The sequence below is a fragment of the Taudactylus pleione genome, unplaced genomic scaffold (assembly GCF_031769625.1).
Source record: "Taudactylus pleione unplaced genomic scaffold, aTauple2 ptg000788l, whole genome shotgun sequence".
NCBI lineage: Eukaryota > Metazoa > Chordata > Amphibia > Anura > Myobatrachidae > Taudactylus > Taudactylus pleione.
Window position 1 is genome coordinate 1932643 of NW_028285190.1, and position 17391 is coordinate 1950033.

The following is a 17391-nucleotide window of genomic DNA, read 5'->3' on the forward strand; positions in this document are numbered from 1 at the left end:
GGAGGTGGAACTAGTTCCAACTACCATTAGAGGTGACGGAACTCAGTTCCACCCCGTTCCTGCCCACTTTAACCCCTGCATGGAACGGCTCTTAAGTGCTGTGGCTAGTATGTTTCAGCAGCCTGAGTTTTTAGTTATAAATAAGTCTCATTTACCAATATCATGACAATACATCCTTGGTCGTGCTGCAAGAATTGATCATTTGTTTCTTATTTCAGGCCGATGCATTAAAAATGTTTTCATTATGTGGAAAACCATTTGTATTTGATGGATTTCCTGACCCATCCGACACATGGGAAATAATTGAGACTATCGGCAAAGGGACCTATGGTAAAGTTTTCAAAGTGATGAGTAAGAAAAATGGAAGCAAAGCTGCAGTAAAGATCTTGGATCCATTTCACGTAAGTTCCTTACAGTACAAATGTCAATAGTTGCTTTTATTTTGAAAATGTGCATAATTATCCCATGTCCAAGAGATAGTTTTTGTTTTTTTAGTTAGTGAACATAATGGACATTTCTGAAAACAGTTGCACAAGTGACTGTGCAGAAATGGCGTTACTGATCAACCAACCAGACATTTGCTTTTTATTCTCTAATCTTTATGACACAAATGACAGTGAGAATCTAATTTGCTGCTATAATCAATTCAATATTGTATGCTATCAGTGTGTCTTCTTTATGCATTTTATGAATTGTTTAAAAGTCATTTGATATGAAATACAAGTGATAGGTTATATAATAATGCTACTCAATGCAATGTAACCTTTGTTATTATACAGTATATTATTTGATTTATTATTATATTGCCTTATGGTTGAGTCTCCCATATCCAAAATGCTTGGGACCAGGGGTATTTTGGATATCGGAATTTTCCGTATTTTGGAATATTTGCATACCATAATGAGATATCTTGGGAATGGGACCCAAATCTAAACACAGAATACATTTATGTTTTATATACCCTTATACATACAGCCTAAAGGTAATTTTATACAACATTTTTAAGCATTTTTTGCCTTAAACGTTTGTGTACTGTAAAGAAAGAAATCAGAAAGCAAAGGTTTCACTATCTCAGTCACGCAAAAAAAATCTGTATTTCTGAATATTTGGATATGGGAGACTCAACCTGTATATATAAATATCTTTGTTTGAGTAATGATGATTATTATTAGCATATATCTTTGTTTGTGTAATGATGATTATTATTAGCATATATCTTTGTTTGTGTAATGATGATTATTATTAGCATATTTGTGATTATCAAGCTATATGTAACAATGATAATTTTGTCTCTCTTGAAATAACTGCATATATAATGCTGACTATTGGAATACTTGTGATGACGCTGATTATAGGTATATTTGAGTTGATGAGAAAATAAAGGATTCTATGTAAATAGGAACAAAGGCCCTCATTCAGAGCCGTACGCTCTGAGCAGAGCGCACGCTCTGAATGAGGGCCGGGCTCCATTTTCATGGAGCGTCCTCCTGGACGCTCGTATAGCTGTGGGTCACCACCCACAGGCTATACGAGCGTGCATTTTGATGGCCGCGATGGTCGTGACCATCGCGACCATCGAAATTGCGAGCCGGAGCCTGCGGTTGAGGTTTTCAACCGCAAGCTCCGGAGTGATTTTGGCTCTATCAGAGCCAAAATCACTCCCACTGACATCACTAGTGATGTCAGTGGGCCGGCTTCTGACGGGAGGCGTTCCCGTGGGAACGCCCCCGTCAGGGAGGCACGCCCCCAGCACGCCCACCAAAGGGGGCGTGCTGTCAATCAACATTGACAGCACGCCCTCTTTGATCGGACACAACGAGCGAAGGAAAGTCCTTCGCTCGTCGTGTCTGGCGCATGCGCACGACGGAGCTCCCTCCGTCGTGCGCATGCTCAGTGCAGACCATCGACCCACTTGCGAGCGGACAGCCGCTCGCGAGTGGGTCTGAATCAGGCCCAAAGTCACAAGTAGAAATGTGCACATTATGCATGCTTTCTGAGATTATCTGCAAACACTGTATTCATTTTTTCTCTTTCACGTGACTACATACATTTACTAAAGTGAGAGTTTTTAGAAGTGAAGGTGTTGCCCATAGAAACCAATCAGATTCTAGCTATTATCTTCTAGAAGGTGCTAGTTAAATGTTAAGTAGAATCCGATTGGTTGCTATGGACAACATCTCCACTTGTAAAAACTCTCACTTTAGTAAATATACCCCATAATATCTAAACCGATCTTCTCTGCATCCCTATGAATAATGACCACATGTATTAATAACAAGCTAGTTACAACGCATAGCAAAGTTCATCATGTCGGACACGTTGGGGGCAAACACCCTCACTTACTGCATGGAATGGAGAAAATAGTTAATGGAGCAGGCAGCATTCAAAAAGATGCTGCCACATTGCTGATCTTCTGAACAGCAGACACAAGTGCCAGTGCAAAGCTCTAGGGAGGGGAGTATGAGCGGTGCCGTCACCCAGGGTGCAGGGCCTTGGGGTGGCGGCACCATTGCTGCCTGACAACCCCTGCATCTGGCTAGCAGGGTGCCTGGCACGTACCATGCAGCCAGTAGTGCAGTTTCAGTCTTGCACGGAGCATCAAAAGAACGCACTGGGCTTGGCACTCTGCAGTGTGTATCAATCTATCATCACTTTACACTAGAGATGAGCGGGTTCGGATTTACTTGGATTTACTCGGTTCTCAAAATGGCATTTTATTGGCTATCGGCTATCACATGTTTTGGATAGCCAATAGAATAAATCAGACTAATCTGAACTTGCGGTAATGTGGCGATAAGAACCGAGTAAATCCGAACCCACTCATCCCTACTTTATGCCCACTAGATTCATGTTGGCTGAAATCTCCAGGTTCTGAGTATATTAAAAATAGATCAAAGACAACTAATCCTGGGTAGACATTTAGACGATGGATCGGTCAGCAGACTGATCTGCAGTCAGAGAGGCCGATTGGTAAGCTATACATACTTACAGATCAGCCACTCAATGTGTCTAAGCTGTCACAACTGGGCGGACATTTAAATTTGCCCACCCAGTTGTGATGTCAGTGTCGGCGGTCCCTGCAGGAAGTGTATGGGTGGTCAGCAGGTCACTCGTACACAAATGTAGATACACCGATATATCGGCATCAGCTGTGCTGCAGGGCCGACCTGTTATGTCTGTGAACGACGTCGTTCACAGACATATCGGGTGTAAACCATTATGCACTCGCCATATATCCGATGCACTCGCCATATATCTCTCGTAAATAGTACAAGTGATATACTGTATCACCAAGTGTGTACTGAGCATAAGAGGCATGCAAATTGTATTATCAATGGAAGGGCTTTTATTTAAAAAACAATATGAAGATTTCCCTTTTAATAATGAGATTTTGCTAAAATAAAGAAAACTCAAAGTGTAGTAGATGTAGACTATCATGTCTTAAATTAGTAAATTTTAAGGAAGGCGTGCTTGCAGGGTCGGATTAACAATGGGGTGGATGGAGCTGCTGCTCCAGGCCCTTCTGTTAAAATAGGCCCATAGGATCCAGTCAGTGCAGTGCAGACCTGAGAAAAAACTTTTCTCCTGTCATTCCAATGTCCTGCCCAGTGCCCATTCACCTCCTGGCCGGCAGATCTGGAGCCCAGTTGATCATGCCCCCACCCTTCCCCGATCGGGCCTCCCAAAGCTCCGCCCAATTCAGTCCAAAGAGCCGACCCTGGTCGTGTCCAACCTTTGTCACTGTATAGTGCAGCAGAGGTATTTCATCACCTCTGTACTGTATATAAAAGTATATAGGTCCTCCATTATATAACAGAACTGCACAGTCACTGCAATGCTCTCTGTATGATATGTCAGTCACTACAATATTCTCTGTATTATATGGCATTCACTGCAATGCTCTCTGTATGATATGTCTGTCCCTGCAATGTTCCCTATATTACATGGTGGTCACTGCAATGCTCTCTGTATGATATGTCTGTCACTGCGATGCTCCTTGTATGATACGTCAGTCACTGCGATGTTCTCTGTATGATATGGCATTCACTGTGATGCTCTCTGTATGAAATGTCAGTCACTGCGATGTTCTCTGTATTATATGTCAGTCACTGTGATGCTCCCTGTATGATATGTCGGTCACTGCGATGTTCTCTGTATGATATGTCAGTCACTACGATGCGCTCATACTCCCCTCCCTAGAGCTTTGCACTGGTATGTCAAGACCATCGCGACCATCGGGCTTGTGACAAGACTAGAGATGAGCGGTTCGGATTCTGTGGAATCCGAACCGCTCCGAACATTGGGGATCCGAGTCCACCCGAACCCTGTTCGGGTGTTCCCCGCCTGACTCGGATCCCCGTTCTTGGCCGAACGGCGGCCGCCTGATGTCGGATTCTCACTAGAGAATCCGACATCAGGGCTCCTATTGTGTAGGGCAGAGCACTGTGATAGCGCTCTGCCCTACACAGATACAAACACACAGCCGCCAGCGGCAGCTGTGTGTTTGTTACAGCATCCAATGAGAGTCACACAGACTCTCATTGGCTGCTGCACGGACGGAGCCGGCTGGAGCTCACACATGAGCTCCGTCTTCCGCTCCCTCCGCAGTGTGTGACAGAGCGGACGGCGCGGGAGCGGGGATACAGGTAAGTTTTTTTTTTTTTTTTTATTACTTGTGCAAGGGCCGGGGGCGCTACTGGGGGGGTCTGCTACTGGGGGTCCATAATACTGGGGGGGCTATGCTACTGGGGGGGGCTATGCTACTGGGGGTGGCTATACTACTGGAGGGGGCTATACTACTGGGGGGGTCTGCTACTAAGGGGGGTCTGCTACTGGGGGTCCATACTACTGAGGGGCTATACTACTGGGGGGGCTTACTACTGGGGGGTGGTCTGCTACTGGGGGGGTCTGCTACTGGGGGGGCCATACTACTGAGGGGCCATACTACTGGGGGGGCCATACTGGGGGGGCATACTACTGGGGGGGCTTAGTACTACTGGGGGGGCATACTACTGGGGGGGCTTACTACTACAGGGGGGGGCATAATACAGGGGGGGCTAATACTGGGGCAGCCTACTACTGGGGGGGGGCTGCTACTGGGGCAGCCTACTACTGCGGGGGCATACTACTGGGGGGGCCATACTACTGGGGGGCATACTACTGGGGGGGCCTGCTAATGGGGGGCATACTACTGGGTGGCATGCTAATGGGGGGCATACTACTGGGGGGCCTGCTAATGGGGGGCATACTACTGGGTGGCATACTACTGGGGGGGCCTGCTAATGGGGGGCATACTACTGGGGGGCATTCTACTGGGGGCACTGCATAGGGGACCCTACTACTAAGGGGACTGCATAGGGGGCACCACTGCTGGGGGCATTGTGTAAGGGACACCGCTACTGGGGGCATTGTGTAAAAGGGACACCGCTACTGTGGGCATTGTGTAAAAGGGGCACTACTGTGGTCATTGTGTAAAAGGGGCACTACTGTGTGTCGTAACATAAATAAGAGACACTACTTTATGGTGTAATGTGAATCAGGCCCTATGTGCGGTGTAATGTGAATAAGATTGTGCACTGTGACTCCTTGGGCCGTAGCCCACTATGTAAACAAGTACTGTGACTCTGCTGGCCGTACCCACTGGGTGGGTGCACTACTTTTAATTTCTGCCACTGCTGTGTGGCAATGTGTCATAGATGTGCTTTATATTGTGGTGTCTGTGTCGTTGTGCCGCTGCTTTGTCGCTTAGTAACCAGTCAGCTCACTGCAACCTTTGGCCAATAATGTTGAAAACAATATTATAAGCTGTGATATGGTCTAAATTGACTGGAAATTAATGTTATTGAGGTTAATAATACTCTAGGAAGAAAAAAAAGACCAATTTATGTGATTTTAGCTTTTTTTGTAAATTTTTGTAAAAAAATCCAAATCCAAATCCAAAGCCAGTCACCGCAGTTTGGCAAATCCAAATCCAAATCCAAAGCCGGACGACGAATTAGAACCAAATCCAAATCCAAATCCGGCAAAAATGGTCCGGCGCACATCCCTAGACAAGACCCTGCGGTAGGGTCTCGCTGCAGCAAGCCCAGGAGTGCTTTTGGCTCTATCTAGTGATGTCAGTGGGGCCGGCCCCAGATGGTAGGCGTTCCCATGGGAACGCCTCCGTCTGGGCAGCAACGCCCCCGGCACGCCCACCAAAGGGGGCGTGCCATCACTCACCATCGACAGCATGCCCCCTTTGGTGCGAGACCCATAACGACGGCTTGGCCGTCGTTATTCGGGTCTCGCACATGCGCACAACGGAGCCGCCTCCGTCGTGCGCATGCGCACTTGGGCAACATCGAACCGCTTGTGAGTGCTCAGCGCTCGCGAGCGGGTCTGAATCAGGCCCTGAGTTCCTATCTATCAGTACTATAGTGTTCCTTGTCCCTGGAGTAAAATCCTGGTCTTACTGGCCTTCACAGGTCACTAGATGAGGTTTTGCCCAGTGGACCTTGCCTGTTCACTCCGGTGCCCCGGGCAGCATGCCCCCTTTGGTGCGAGACTCATAGCGACGGCTTGACCATCGCTATGCGGGTCTCGCGCATGTGCACGACGGAGCTCCCTCCGTCGTGCGCATGCGCACTAGGGCACCATCGACCCGCTTGCGAGCGCTCTGAATCAGGCCCACTGTATGATGTCAGTCACTGCGATGTTCTCTGTATTATATGTCAGTCACTGATGCTCTCTGTCTGATATATCAGTCACTGCGTTGCTCCCTAAATTGTATGTCAGTCATTGCGATGCTCTCTGTATGATATGGCCGTCACTGCGGTTCTCTCTGTATGATATGGCAGTCACTGCGATGCTCTCTGTATGATATATCAGTCACTGCAATGCTTTCTGTATGATATGCCAGTCACTGCGATGCTTTCTGTATGATATGTCAGTCACTGCGATGCTTTCTGTATGTTATGTCAGTCACTGCGATGCTCTCTGTATGATACGTCAGTCACTGAAATGCTCTCTGTGTGATATGTCAGCCACTGTGATGTTATCTGTATGATATGTCAGTCACTGCGATGCTCTCTGTATGATATGTCAGTCACTGGGATGCTCTCTGTCTGATATGTCAGTCAATGTGATGTTCTCTGTATGATATGGCAGTCACTGTGATGTTCTCTGTACGATATGTCTGTCACTGCGATGCTCCCTGTATGAAATGTCAGTCACTGCGATGTTCTCTGTATGATATGTCAGTCACTACGATGCTCTCTGTATGATATGTCAGTCACTACGATGTTCTCTGTATTATATGTCAGTCACTGAAATGCTCTCTGTGTGATATGTCAGCCACTGCGTTGCTCCCTAAATTGTATGTCAGTCATTGCGATGATCTCTGTATGATATGGCTGTCACTGCGGTTCTCTCTGTATGATATGGCAGTCACTGCGATGCTCTCTGTATGATATATCAGTCACTGCAATGCTTTCTGTATGATATGCCAGTCACTGCGATGCTTTCTGTATGATATGTCAGTCACTGCGATGCTTTCTGTATGATATGTCAGTCACTGCAATACTCTCTGTATGATATGTCAGTCACTGTGATGCTCTCTGTATGATATGTCAATCACTGCAATGCTCTCTGTGTGATATGTCAGCCACTGTGATGATATCTGTATGATATGTCAGTCACTGGGATGCTCTCTGTATGATATGTCAGTCACTGGGATGCTCTCTGTCTGATATGTCAGTCAATGTGATGCTCTCTGAATTATATGTCAGTCACTGCAATGCTCTCTGTATGATATGTCAGTCACTGGGATGCTCTCTGTCTGATATGTCAGTCAATGTGATGCTCTCTGAATTATATGTCAGTCACTGTGATGCTTTCTGTATGATATGTCAGTCACTGTGATCAGGGATGGACTGGCCCACAGGGGTACAGGGGAAATCCGCGGTGGGCCCCACTGTCTGTGGGCCCACCTCCCCTCCTCTAGGTGTCAAGTTTTAGACCTCAAATTATAGGTTGTTACTTTATTAGACAGTCAGTTACCTGGTAGAGAAGGACCACTGATGAACATGGGGGCTTGGTTCCCATCTGTAGAAACTACACCAAGATTTGCCTAATGGTTAGCCAAGCGTCTGTGGTGGCTGGTCACACCCCCTCTGGTGGATGACCACACTCCTTTAGCATGGGCCCTTACCACTGATTCCCCCGGTGGGCCCCTCATTGCCCAGTCTGACACTGACTGTGATGCTCTCTGTATGATATGTCAGTCACTGAAATGCTCTCTGTGTGATATGTCAGTCGCTGCAATGCTCTTTGTGTGATATGTCAGTCACTGTGATGCTCTTTGTGTGATATGTCAGTCACTCCGATGCTCTTTGTGTGATATGTCAGTCGCTGCGATGCTCTTTGTGTGATATGTCAGTTACTGCGATGCTCCCTGTATGATATGCCAGTCACTGTGATGCTCTCTGTGCGATATGTCAGTCACTGCGATGCTCTTTGTGTGATGTCAGTCGCTCCGATGCTCTTTGTGTGATATGTCAGTCGCTGCGATGCTCTTTGTGTGATATGTCAGTCACTGCGATGTTCCCTGTATGATATGTCAGTCACTGCGATGCTCTCTGTGTGATATGTCAGTCACTGCGCTGCTCCCTGTATGATATGTCAGTCACTGCGATGTTCCCTGTATGATATGTCAGTCATTGCGATGTTCACAATATGTGATGTCAGTCACTGCGCTGCTCCCTGTATGATATGTCAGTCACTGCGATGTTCCCTGTATGATATGTCAGTCACTGCGATGTTCCCTGTATGATATGTTAGTCACTGCGCTGCTCCCTGTATGATATGTCAGTCACTGTGATTCTCTTTGCAATATATGTTGGTCACTGCGAAGCTCTGAGATGGATGATGTAGTGTAGTACAGTCAGCAATGCTCCACACTGGCACCTTCATGTATTGGCACCAGCATGTGGCTTTTAGGATTCCTGCAATGGCACCCTGCAGCCACTAGTGCTACTACAGAGCTGCCTCAGTGTCCAGGTCTCTACTTATCGGAGCTGGCGGCAGTGCAGGTAATCCCGCCCTTAGGCATAACGTAATGATGTCATGGGTGTAGGGGGTGGGGCCAGCACAAGGTGCAGTGCCACCTTGTTACGATACTGCACACAAGCACTGCCCCCCCCCCCCCATCACTAGTCACACCATAGATTTTAGCTCCAGGCAGAGGCGTATCTATAATGGTTGCAGGGTGTGCGGGGAACACGGGCCCCTGGGTCCAGGGGGGCCCGCACCGCACACCCTGCACTGACTTCGGCACGGGCGTCCGGCGCTGTAAAACGACTGGAAAATGGCCGCGGCTGCTATTTTCCCATCGTTTGCGCATACGCAGTACAGGGAAAATGGCCGCCGTGGCCATTTTCCCGGTGACCTGTGCATTCATTATAGACTCTGGGCACACTCTAGTGCCCAGAGTCTATAACTTCGGCACTGGCTGCGCACAGCTCAGTGCGCTGCCGGCCGCCTTGCGGAGAGGAGGGGGCCCGTGTCGGAGACTGCACACAGGCCCTCTCCTCTCTAGAAACTGCCCTCCCCTGGCTCCAGGCCCATGTGAATATTAATTTGGCACTGCGTGCTAGAAAATAAACATTTTAAAAAGGGTGCTGGGGTCAATCATGTCAATAGGCAGAGGGACTGAGAGACCCCCTCTAATTAAATTTACACTGTCTGAATTCTGAACAAAAAAACTGAAAGACATCAGATCTACAGCACTTTCCTTCATGCATTTACTTGTGTGCATTTGTTTATGCTGGTAAGAGTTGAGCTTAGCAAGTCAACATAGGATCAGATGTAAAGGTGCAAAATGTAGTGGGATTGGTGCATATCTTGCTGAATATGGACTAGGCACAGTCACATGACTTAAAAATGTAATTTTCCATTGATGGACTAAATTCTCTAATGAGCTTTAAAGGATGGAGACTGATCTGATGGCATACCTCCCGACAATCCTGATTTCAGTGGAACAGTACCAATTCAGGCTCAGTCCAGCTATATGATCAGGACTGTATTGTCTTGAATGCCAGGAAGTTACTGAGGCATGGCGTAACTACCATAGATGTAAGGGGTGCAGCTGCTATGGGACCCAGAACTGAGGAGGGGGCCCATCTTCCTTGTCAAAGTTACATGTATTACATACATTTCTCACCATTGGGTGGTACATAGGGGTCCTTACAAACTTTTGGTATGGGGCCTTTAAATACCTAGTTACGCTCCTGAATGTCTGTCTGTCCCCATCTTTTGCTATATACAAGTGATGCTCCATGCTGGTCAATGGTCATGCAATGCATGGAAGTGCTTCCTAGCTACAAAGCCAGCATGTGCCTGTGTATGGGGACAGTAGTCAAATAGGGGATGTAGTTATGATCCTGTTGGTCAGGTTGCCGATGCTTAGAATGCCAATGCCGAAATCCAGACACTAGCCAGAATCCCGGTGCCAGCATCATGACCGCTGACATCCTGACGATAAGTATTGGGGTTTAGGGGCATTTAGGGTTAGGGGGTTAGTTTTAGACCCTAGGGGGAGGGTTAGGGTTAGGCTGCGGGGGGGGTTCAGTTTAGGCTGCGGGGGGGGGGTTCAGTTTAGGCTGCGGGGAGGGATGGTTAGGTTTAGGGGTAGGGCTAACCTACTCACCGGTAGGTGTTGGCATTGTAACCCAGTCTGGATGCCAGCATCGGGATTTTGAGTGCCTGGGGATCCTGAGCAACGGCATCCCGTAGCCAACCCTTACAGATGCAAATATTTTGCAATAGCAAATTAAATTTACAGTGTCATTCTATAACTGAAATTAAAAGTCTTGATGGACTTAAACCTGTATGTCTTGGGTTAATTTCCCTGCTGAAGATTACCTTAAAGGACATTCCATCAGCATGAAAAATGTCTGTGTGTGCAAAATGCAATGTGCTTAGAAAGTGGGTTATGTATTTTATGGTCGAACATTTCAGCAGATAAAACGAGAACATATTGAGCTGAGGAGTGAAAGTTATTTACTGACTAAAGACTCTCTCTTGTAAAATTTAATAGAAAACACAATTTTCCCCAGCTCGGTCAGAACATGGGAATCAACAGAGCAAAATCTAACAAAAGGGACAATTTGATGGACATTTGCCCTTTAAACTTCATCTAGTGTTTTGCTGGATAAAGAAACATGCAAATATTAACTGATTTATAGCTTCGGGGGAAACAGTGATTGGTAATAATATATTATGCCATTCATTGTGGTTATGTAAATATTTTGTGGAATTTATTAGGAAATAAATTTTTGTTCCAGAGAAAGGATCTTTTCTATTATTGCCCGCATATATAAATTATAATGTAACTCCATATTCTATGTATTATAAAATCTGTATGCAGATGAATATGTAAACTAGCTTTCAACAAAATGCAATGTGGACAAATGCAATTGTAATTTTGAAAAAATCAACCTTGGTATCAAACTTTAAACTGGGTTAAAAGCAAAGCTAATAGGTTGGATTATTATAGTTTTACATGGCTATAAGGGTACTTTAATGGTGTACTCAGCAGTCTCAGTATTTTGCGTTGAAAAAAATTAACATCGAAAGTTTCAGAATTATTTTATTGTAAAGGTGCATACACACACAACGATTTTTTGAACGATTATCATTAAACGATATCGTTTAACGATAATCGTTTGAAGAAATCGTTCACTTTCTGAGTCAAACGATGAACGATTATCGTTCATGCGCGTTCACGTTTGTATTTGTAGTTTGTCGTTTGTAGTTTGTAGTTCAGTCAGACTTGTCAACTCAACGATTTTCATTAAGGGAATATGCAAAAATCGTTGTAGTTCATAAAAATCGTTCATTACACTTTAAAAAATCTGACAGATAATCTAACAGATAATCTGACAGAAAATCGTTCATAAAAATCGTTCATAAAATCGTTGGTAGCAAAATCGTTGTGTGTGTATGCAGCTAAAAGGTGCATACACACACAACGATTTTTTGAATGATTATCGTTAAACGATTATTGTTCATGTGCGTTCACGTTTGTAGTTTGTAGTTTGTAGTTCAGTCAGACTTGTCAACTCAACGATTTTCATTAAGTTAATATGCAAAAATCATTTGTAGTTCATAAAAATCGTTCATTACATTTAAATGAACATAGTAAATGAACAACTTTAATAAACGATTTTAGTTAATCTTTTCAAGGTAGAAAATCGTTTACTAAAATCGTTCATTAACTCAATCGTTGTGTGTGTATGCAGCTTTAGAGTTGCATTCGTTCTTTTACTGTTTCTTCTCACACTCAGGGCCTGATTCAGAGTTGGGAATAGAGAGAGATATCTCTCTCAACTGATCATCTGGGTGAAACCATGCTGCACTGCAAGTGGGGCAGATTTAAAATGTGCAGAGAGATGTAGATTTGGGAGGAGTGTTTCCAAACTGACATCTAAATTATAGAGTAATAATAAAGCTGTGCAGTATTTGTGGGCTACATGCAAAAGCAGCCAGTATTTACCCCACATGTAGAAAAAAATTATGTATTTACACCCCTTGCATTGCAACATGGTTTGTTCAGGTTCACAGTTGAGAGAGATATCTCACTCTATTCCCAACTCTGAATCAGGCCCTCAGACATAATGGCCTGCCACTTTCTATTGTTATGCAAACAATGAGTAATAACTATTCCTTTTTGCCCACTGTTTAGACTAGGGGTGAGCGGGTTCGGATTTCTGAAATCCGAACCCCCCCGAGCCCCCCCGATCCGAGGCCGATCCGAGTCAGGCTAGACTTTTCCCGCCTGACTCGGATCTGAAATCGAGGCAAAACTTCATCATCCCGCCTTCCGAGTCTCGCGGGTTTTGGATCCTATATAAGGTACCTGCGTCTGCTCCATTTTCTCACTCGACTGTGGACAGTGAAGAGGGAGGGTAGGAGTTAGGGCTGGCTGGGCTGAGTAGAGTAGTGTAGTGTAGTGCAGAGTAGTGTTGTGCTGTGCTGTGCTGCGCTGTGCTGCTGTTGTCCACTACTTCAAAGTCCAAAGGGGCTGGCTGGACTGTGTTGTGCAGTCAGTTCTCCATAGGGGCTGTGTCCACTCCAAAGTCCTGTGCAGTGTCCCAGTCCTAAAGGGGTGCTGTAGTGTTGTCCAGGGGGTGCTCTGTCCATCAGGGGTGCTCCCCCCAAGTGCTAAAAAAATAATATTTTCTGTGTTTGTGAATTGTGTGCACTGTGGCTGCAAGTGCATCAACAAAGGAGCAGCGCCAAGCGTGCGCCTGTGTCCCATAAGTAAAAGGCCGGCTGGCTTGTCCGTTAAAGGGTGTTGTAACCCCCAAAGGGCACTCCAAACAAAATAAAAATATATATTTTTTTGTGTTTGTGAATTGTGTGCGCAGTAGCCGCACAGGCATCAACAAAGTAGTGCCAAGCGTGCGCCTGTGTCCCATAAGTAAAGGGCCGGCTGGCTCAATTCTTAAAGGGTGGTGTAACCCACAAAGTGCACTAGTCTCCAACAAAAATAAAAAAATATTTTCTGTGTATGTGTGCGCCTTAGCCGCACGTATATATCAATGTAACATAAATGGAGGACCAAACTTTCTCCGATAAAAATAAAATAGGGAAAGATCAAGAACCACTTCCTCCTAGTGCTGAAGCTGCTGCCACTAGTCATGAAATAGACGATAACATGCCATCAACGTCGTCTGCCAAGGCCGATGCCCAATGTCATAATAGAGGGTACATACAATCCCAAATGACAAAGTTCAGGAAAATGACCTTGAAAAAAACATTTAAATCATCTGAAGAGAAACGTAAACTTGCCAATATGCCATTTACGACATGGAGTGGCAAGGAACGGCTAAGGTCTTTCCCTATGTTCATGACTAGTGGTTCAGCTTCACATGACGATGGAAGCCCTCCTCCCGCTAAAAAAATCAAACGAGTTAAGCTGGCAAAAGCACAGCGAAGAACTGTGCGTTCTAAGAAGATATCACAAATCCCCAAGGAGAGTCCAAGTGTGGTGGCGGTTGCGATGCCTGACCTTCCCAGCACTGGACGGGAAGAGGTGGCTCTTTCCACCATTTGCACGCCCCCTGCAAGTGCTGAAAGGAGCACCCACAGTCCACTTGCTGATATGCAAATTGAAGATGTCACTGTTGAAGTACAACAGGATGAGGATACTGGTGTAGCTGGCACTGAGGAGGAAGTTGGCGAGGAGGATTCTGATGGTGATGTGGTTTGTTTAAATCAGGCTCCGGGGGAGACAGTTGCTGTCCATGGGATGAAAAAGCCCATCACGGTCATGCCTGGGCAGAAGACCAAACATTCCACCTCTTTGGTCTGGCAATATTTCTATCCAAATCCGGACAACAACTGTCTTGCCATATGTACCATATGTAAAGGTGAAATAAGTAGGGGTAGGGACGTTAACCACCTAGGAACATCCTCCCTTATATGGCACCTGCAGCGCGTTCATAAAAAGTTATTGTCAAGTTCAGAAACTTTGGCTAAGACCGTAAGCAGTCCAGGGACACCTAAATCCTGTTGTCCTGTTGTATCGAAGCGCCTGCAAACCACACCGTCAACTCCCTCCTCGTCAATTTCCTCTTTAGCCAGGATCGGAAGTAGTCCTGCAGGCCATGTCACTGGCATGACTGACTCTCCTATCCGGGATTCCTCCGGAGGATCCTGCATTGCTACGCCTCCTGCTGCCGCTACTGCTGTTGCTGCTGCTGGGAGTTGTTCATCATCCCAGAGAGGAAGTAGGAACATCACTACTTTTACTAAACAATTGACCCTCCAACAGTCCCTAGCAAGGAGGATGAAGTACGACAGCAGTCATCCTGAAGCAAAACGTATAACTGAGGCCTTGAATGCTATGTTGGTGTTAGAAGTGCGTCCGGTATCCGCCATTAGTGCAGTGGGATTTAGACAATTGATGGAGGTAGTGTGTCCCTGGTTCCAAATCCCGTCTACATTCCACTTCACTAGGCAGGCGATACCGAGACTGTACAGAAACATCAGAAAAAGTGTCCTCAGTGTCCTGAAATATGCGGTTGTACCCAATGTCCACTTAACCATGGACATGTGGACAAGTGGAACAGGGCAGACTAAGGACTATATGACTGTGACAGCCCACTGGGTAGATGTATCACCTTACGCAGCAACAGCAGCAGCGTCACCAGTAGCAGCATCTCAGAAACGCCAGCTCGTTCCAAGGCAGGCTACGCAGTGTATCACCAGTTTCAGTAAGAGGCACACCGCCGACAACCTCTTAGAGAAACTGAGGGAAATCATCGCCCAGTGGCTTACCCCACTTAGACTCTCCTGGGGATTTGTGATATCTGACAACACCACCAATATTGTGCGGCCATTACATCTGGGCAAATTCCAGCACGTCCCATGTTTTGCTCACACAATAAACTTGGTGGTGCAGAATTTTCTGAAAAGCGACAGGGGCGTGCAGGAGACGCTTTGGGTGGCCCAAAAAATTTCTGGCCACTTTCGCCATTCAGCGACTGCGTGCCGAAGACTGGAGCACCAGCAAACACTCTTGAACCTGCCCCGCCATCACCTGAAGCAAGAGGTTGTGACGCGGTGGAACTCAACCCTCTATATGCTTCAGAGGATGGAGGAGCAGCAAAAGGCCATTCAAGCCTATACATCCACCTATGACATAGGCAAAGGAGGGGGTATGCACCTGACTCAAGCGCAGTGGAGAATGATTTCCATGTTGTGCAAGGTTCTCCAGCCCTTTCGAACTTGCCACACGTGAAGTCAGTTCAGACACTGCCAGCTTGAGTCAGGTCATTCCCCACATCAGGCTTTTGCAGAAGCAGCTGGAGAAAGTGAAGGAGGAGCTAAGACGGAGCGATTCCGCTCGGCATATGGGACTTGTGGATGAAGCCCTTCATTCGCTTTGCCTGGATTCCAGGGTGGTCAATCTGTTGAAATCAGACCACTACATTTTGGCCACCGTGCTCGATCCTAGGTTTAAAGCCTATGTGGTGTCTCTCTTTCTGGCCATCACAAGCCTGCAGAGGTGCAAAGACCTGCTGGTGAAAACACTGTCAGCCGAAGCAGAACGTGACACGTCAACAGCTCCTTCTTCATTTTCTCCCGCAACTGGGGCTGCCAGGAAAAAACTTAGGTATCCTAAGCAACCCGCTGGAGGTGATGCAGGGTAGGCAGGACAAAGTTTGGACATCTGGTCCCGACTGAAGGACCTGGCAACAATTTCTGACATGTCTACTGTCACTACATATGATATTGTCACCATTGACAGAATGGTGGAGGATTACATCGGTGACAGCATCCAAGTAGGCATGTCAGACAGTCCATACCTGTACTGGCAGGAAAAAGAGGCAATTTGGAGGCCCCTGTAAAAACTGGCTCTATTTTACCTGAGTTGCCCCCCCTCCAGTGTGTACTCCGAAAGAGTGTTTAGTGCAGCCGGGAACCTTGTCAGCAAAAGGAGTAGGAGGTTGCTTCCTCAAAATGTGGAGAAGATGATGTTCATAAAAATGATTTATCAACTCTTCCAGGGAGACCAGCCTCCAGAACGTACAGAGGGACCTGTGGTGGTGGATTCCAGTGGGGACGAGTTAATACTCTGTGAGGATGAGGATGTACACAACACTGAAGCGGGTGAGGAATCGGTGGATGAGGAGGATGAGGACGACATCTTGCCTCCGTAGAGCCAGTTTGTGCAGGGACAGATTAATTGCCAGCTTGCTTTGTTGGGGCCTAAACGAACCAATCATTTCAGCCACAGTTGTGTGGCAGACCCTGGCGCTGAAATGATTGCTTTGTTAAAGTGTGCATGTCCTGTTTATACACCATAAGGGTGGGTGGGATGGCCCAAGGACAATTCCATCTTGCACCTCTTTTTTTTCTTTGCATTATGTACAGTTTGGGGCCTAGTTTTTCAAACTGCCATCCTGTCTGCCACTGCAGTATCACTCCTAGATTGGTCACGTGTTTGTGCCTCCCACTCGTGTCGCTTAGCATAGTCATCCAGCTACCTCGGTGCAACCTTTTGGACATAAAAAACACTATTGTGAGGTGTGAGGTGTTCAGAATAGACTGTAAATTAGTGAAAATTAAGGTTATTGAGGTTAATAATAGCATAGGAGCAGAAAAACCAACACATTCTGTGATTTTAGCTGTTTTTATGCTTTTTTTAAAAAAAATACAGATCCAAAACACAAAACCCAGAACCCAAAACACGGAAGGGTGGTTTTGGCAAAACCAACCCAGATCCAAAACACGAAGAAAGATCCAGATCCAAAACCAAAACACAAAACACGAAAAGTGGCCGGTGCACACCCCCAGTTTAGACCTAAACTCTAGGAGAACACGGTGAGGAGGTGCAAGAGGCTA

General features: G+C 46.2%; 1 protein-coding gene across 1 annotated transcript in view; it reads left to right on the top strand.

Moving 5' to 3' along the window:
- The first annotated feature begins 233 nt into the window (after positions 1–233).
- MYO3A (myosin IIIA) overlaps positions 234–17391 on the top strand; it is a 210841-nt gene continuing 193683 nt past the window's right edge. Inside the window, exon 1 of the mRNA XM_088457809.1 lies at positions 234–401. Within this exon, the coding sequence (XP_088313935.1) occupies positions 234–401 (168 nt within the window). The remainder of the gene's footprint in view (positions 402–17391) is intronic.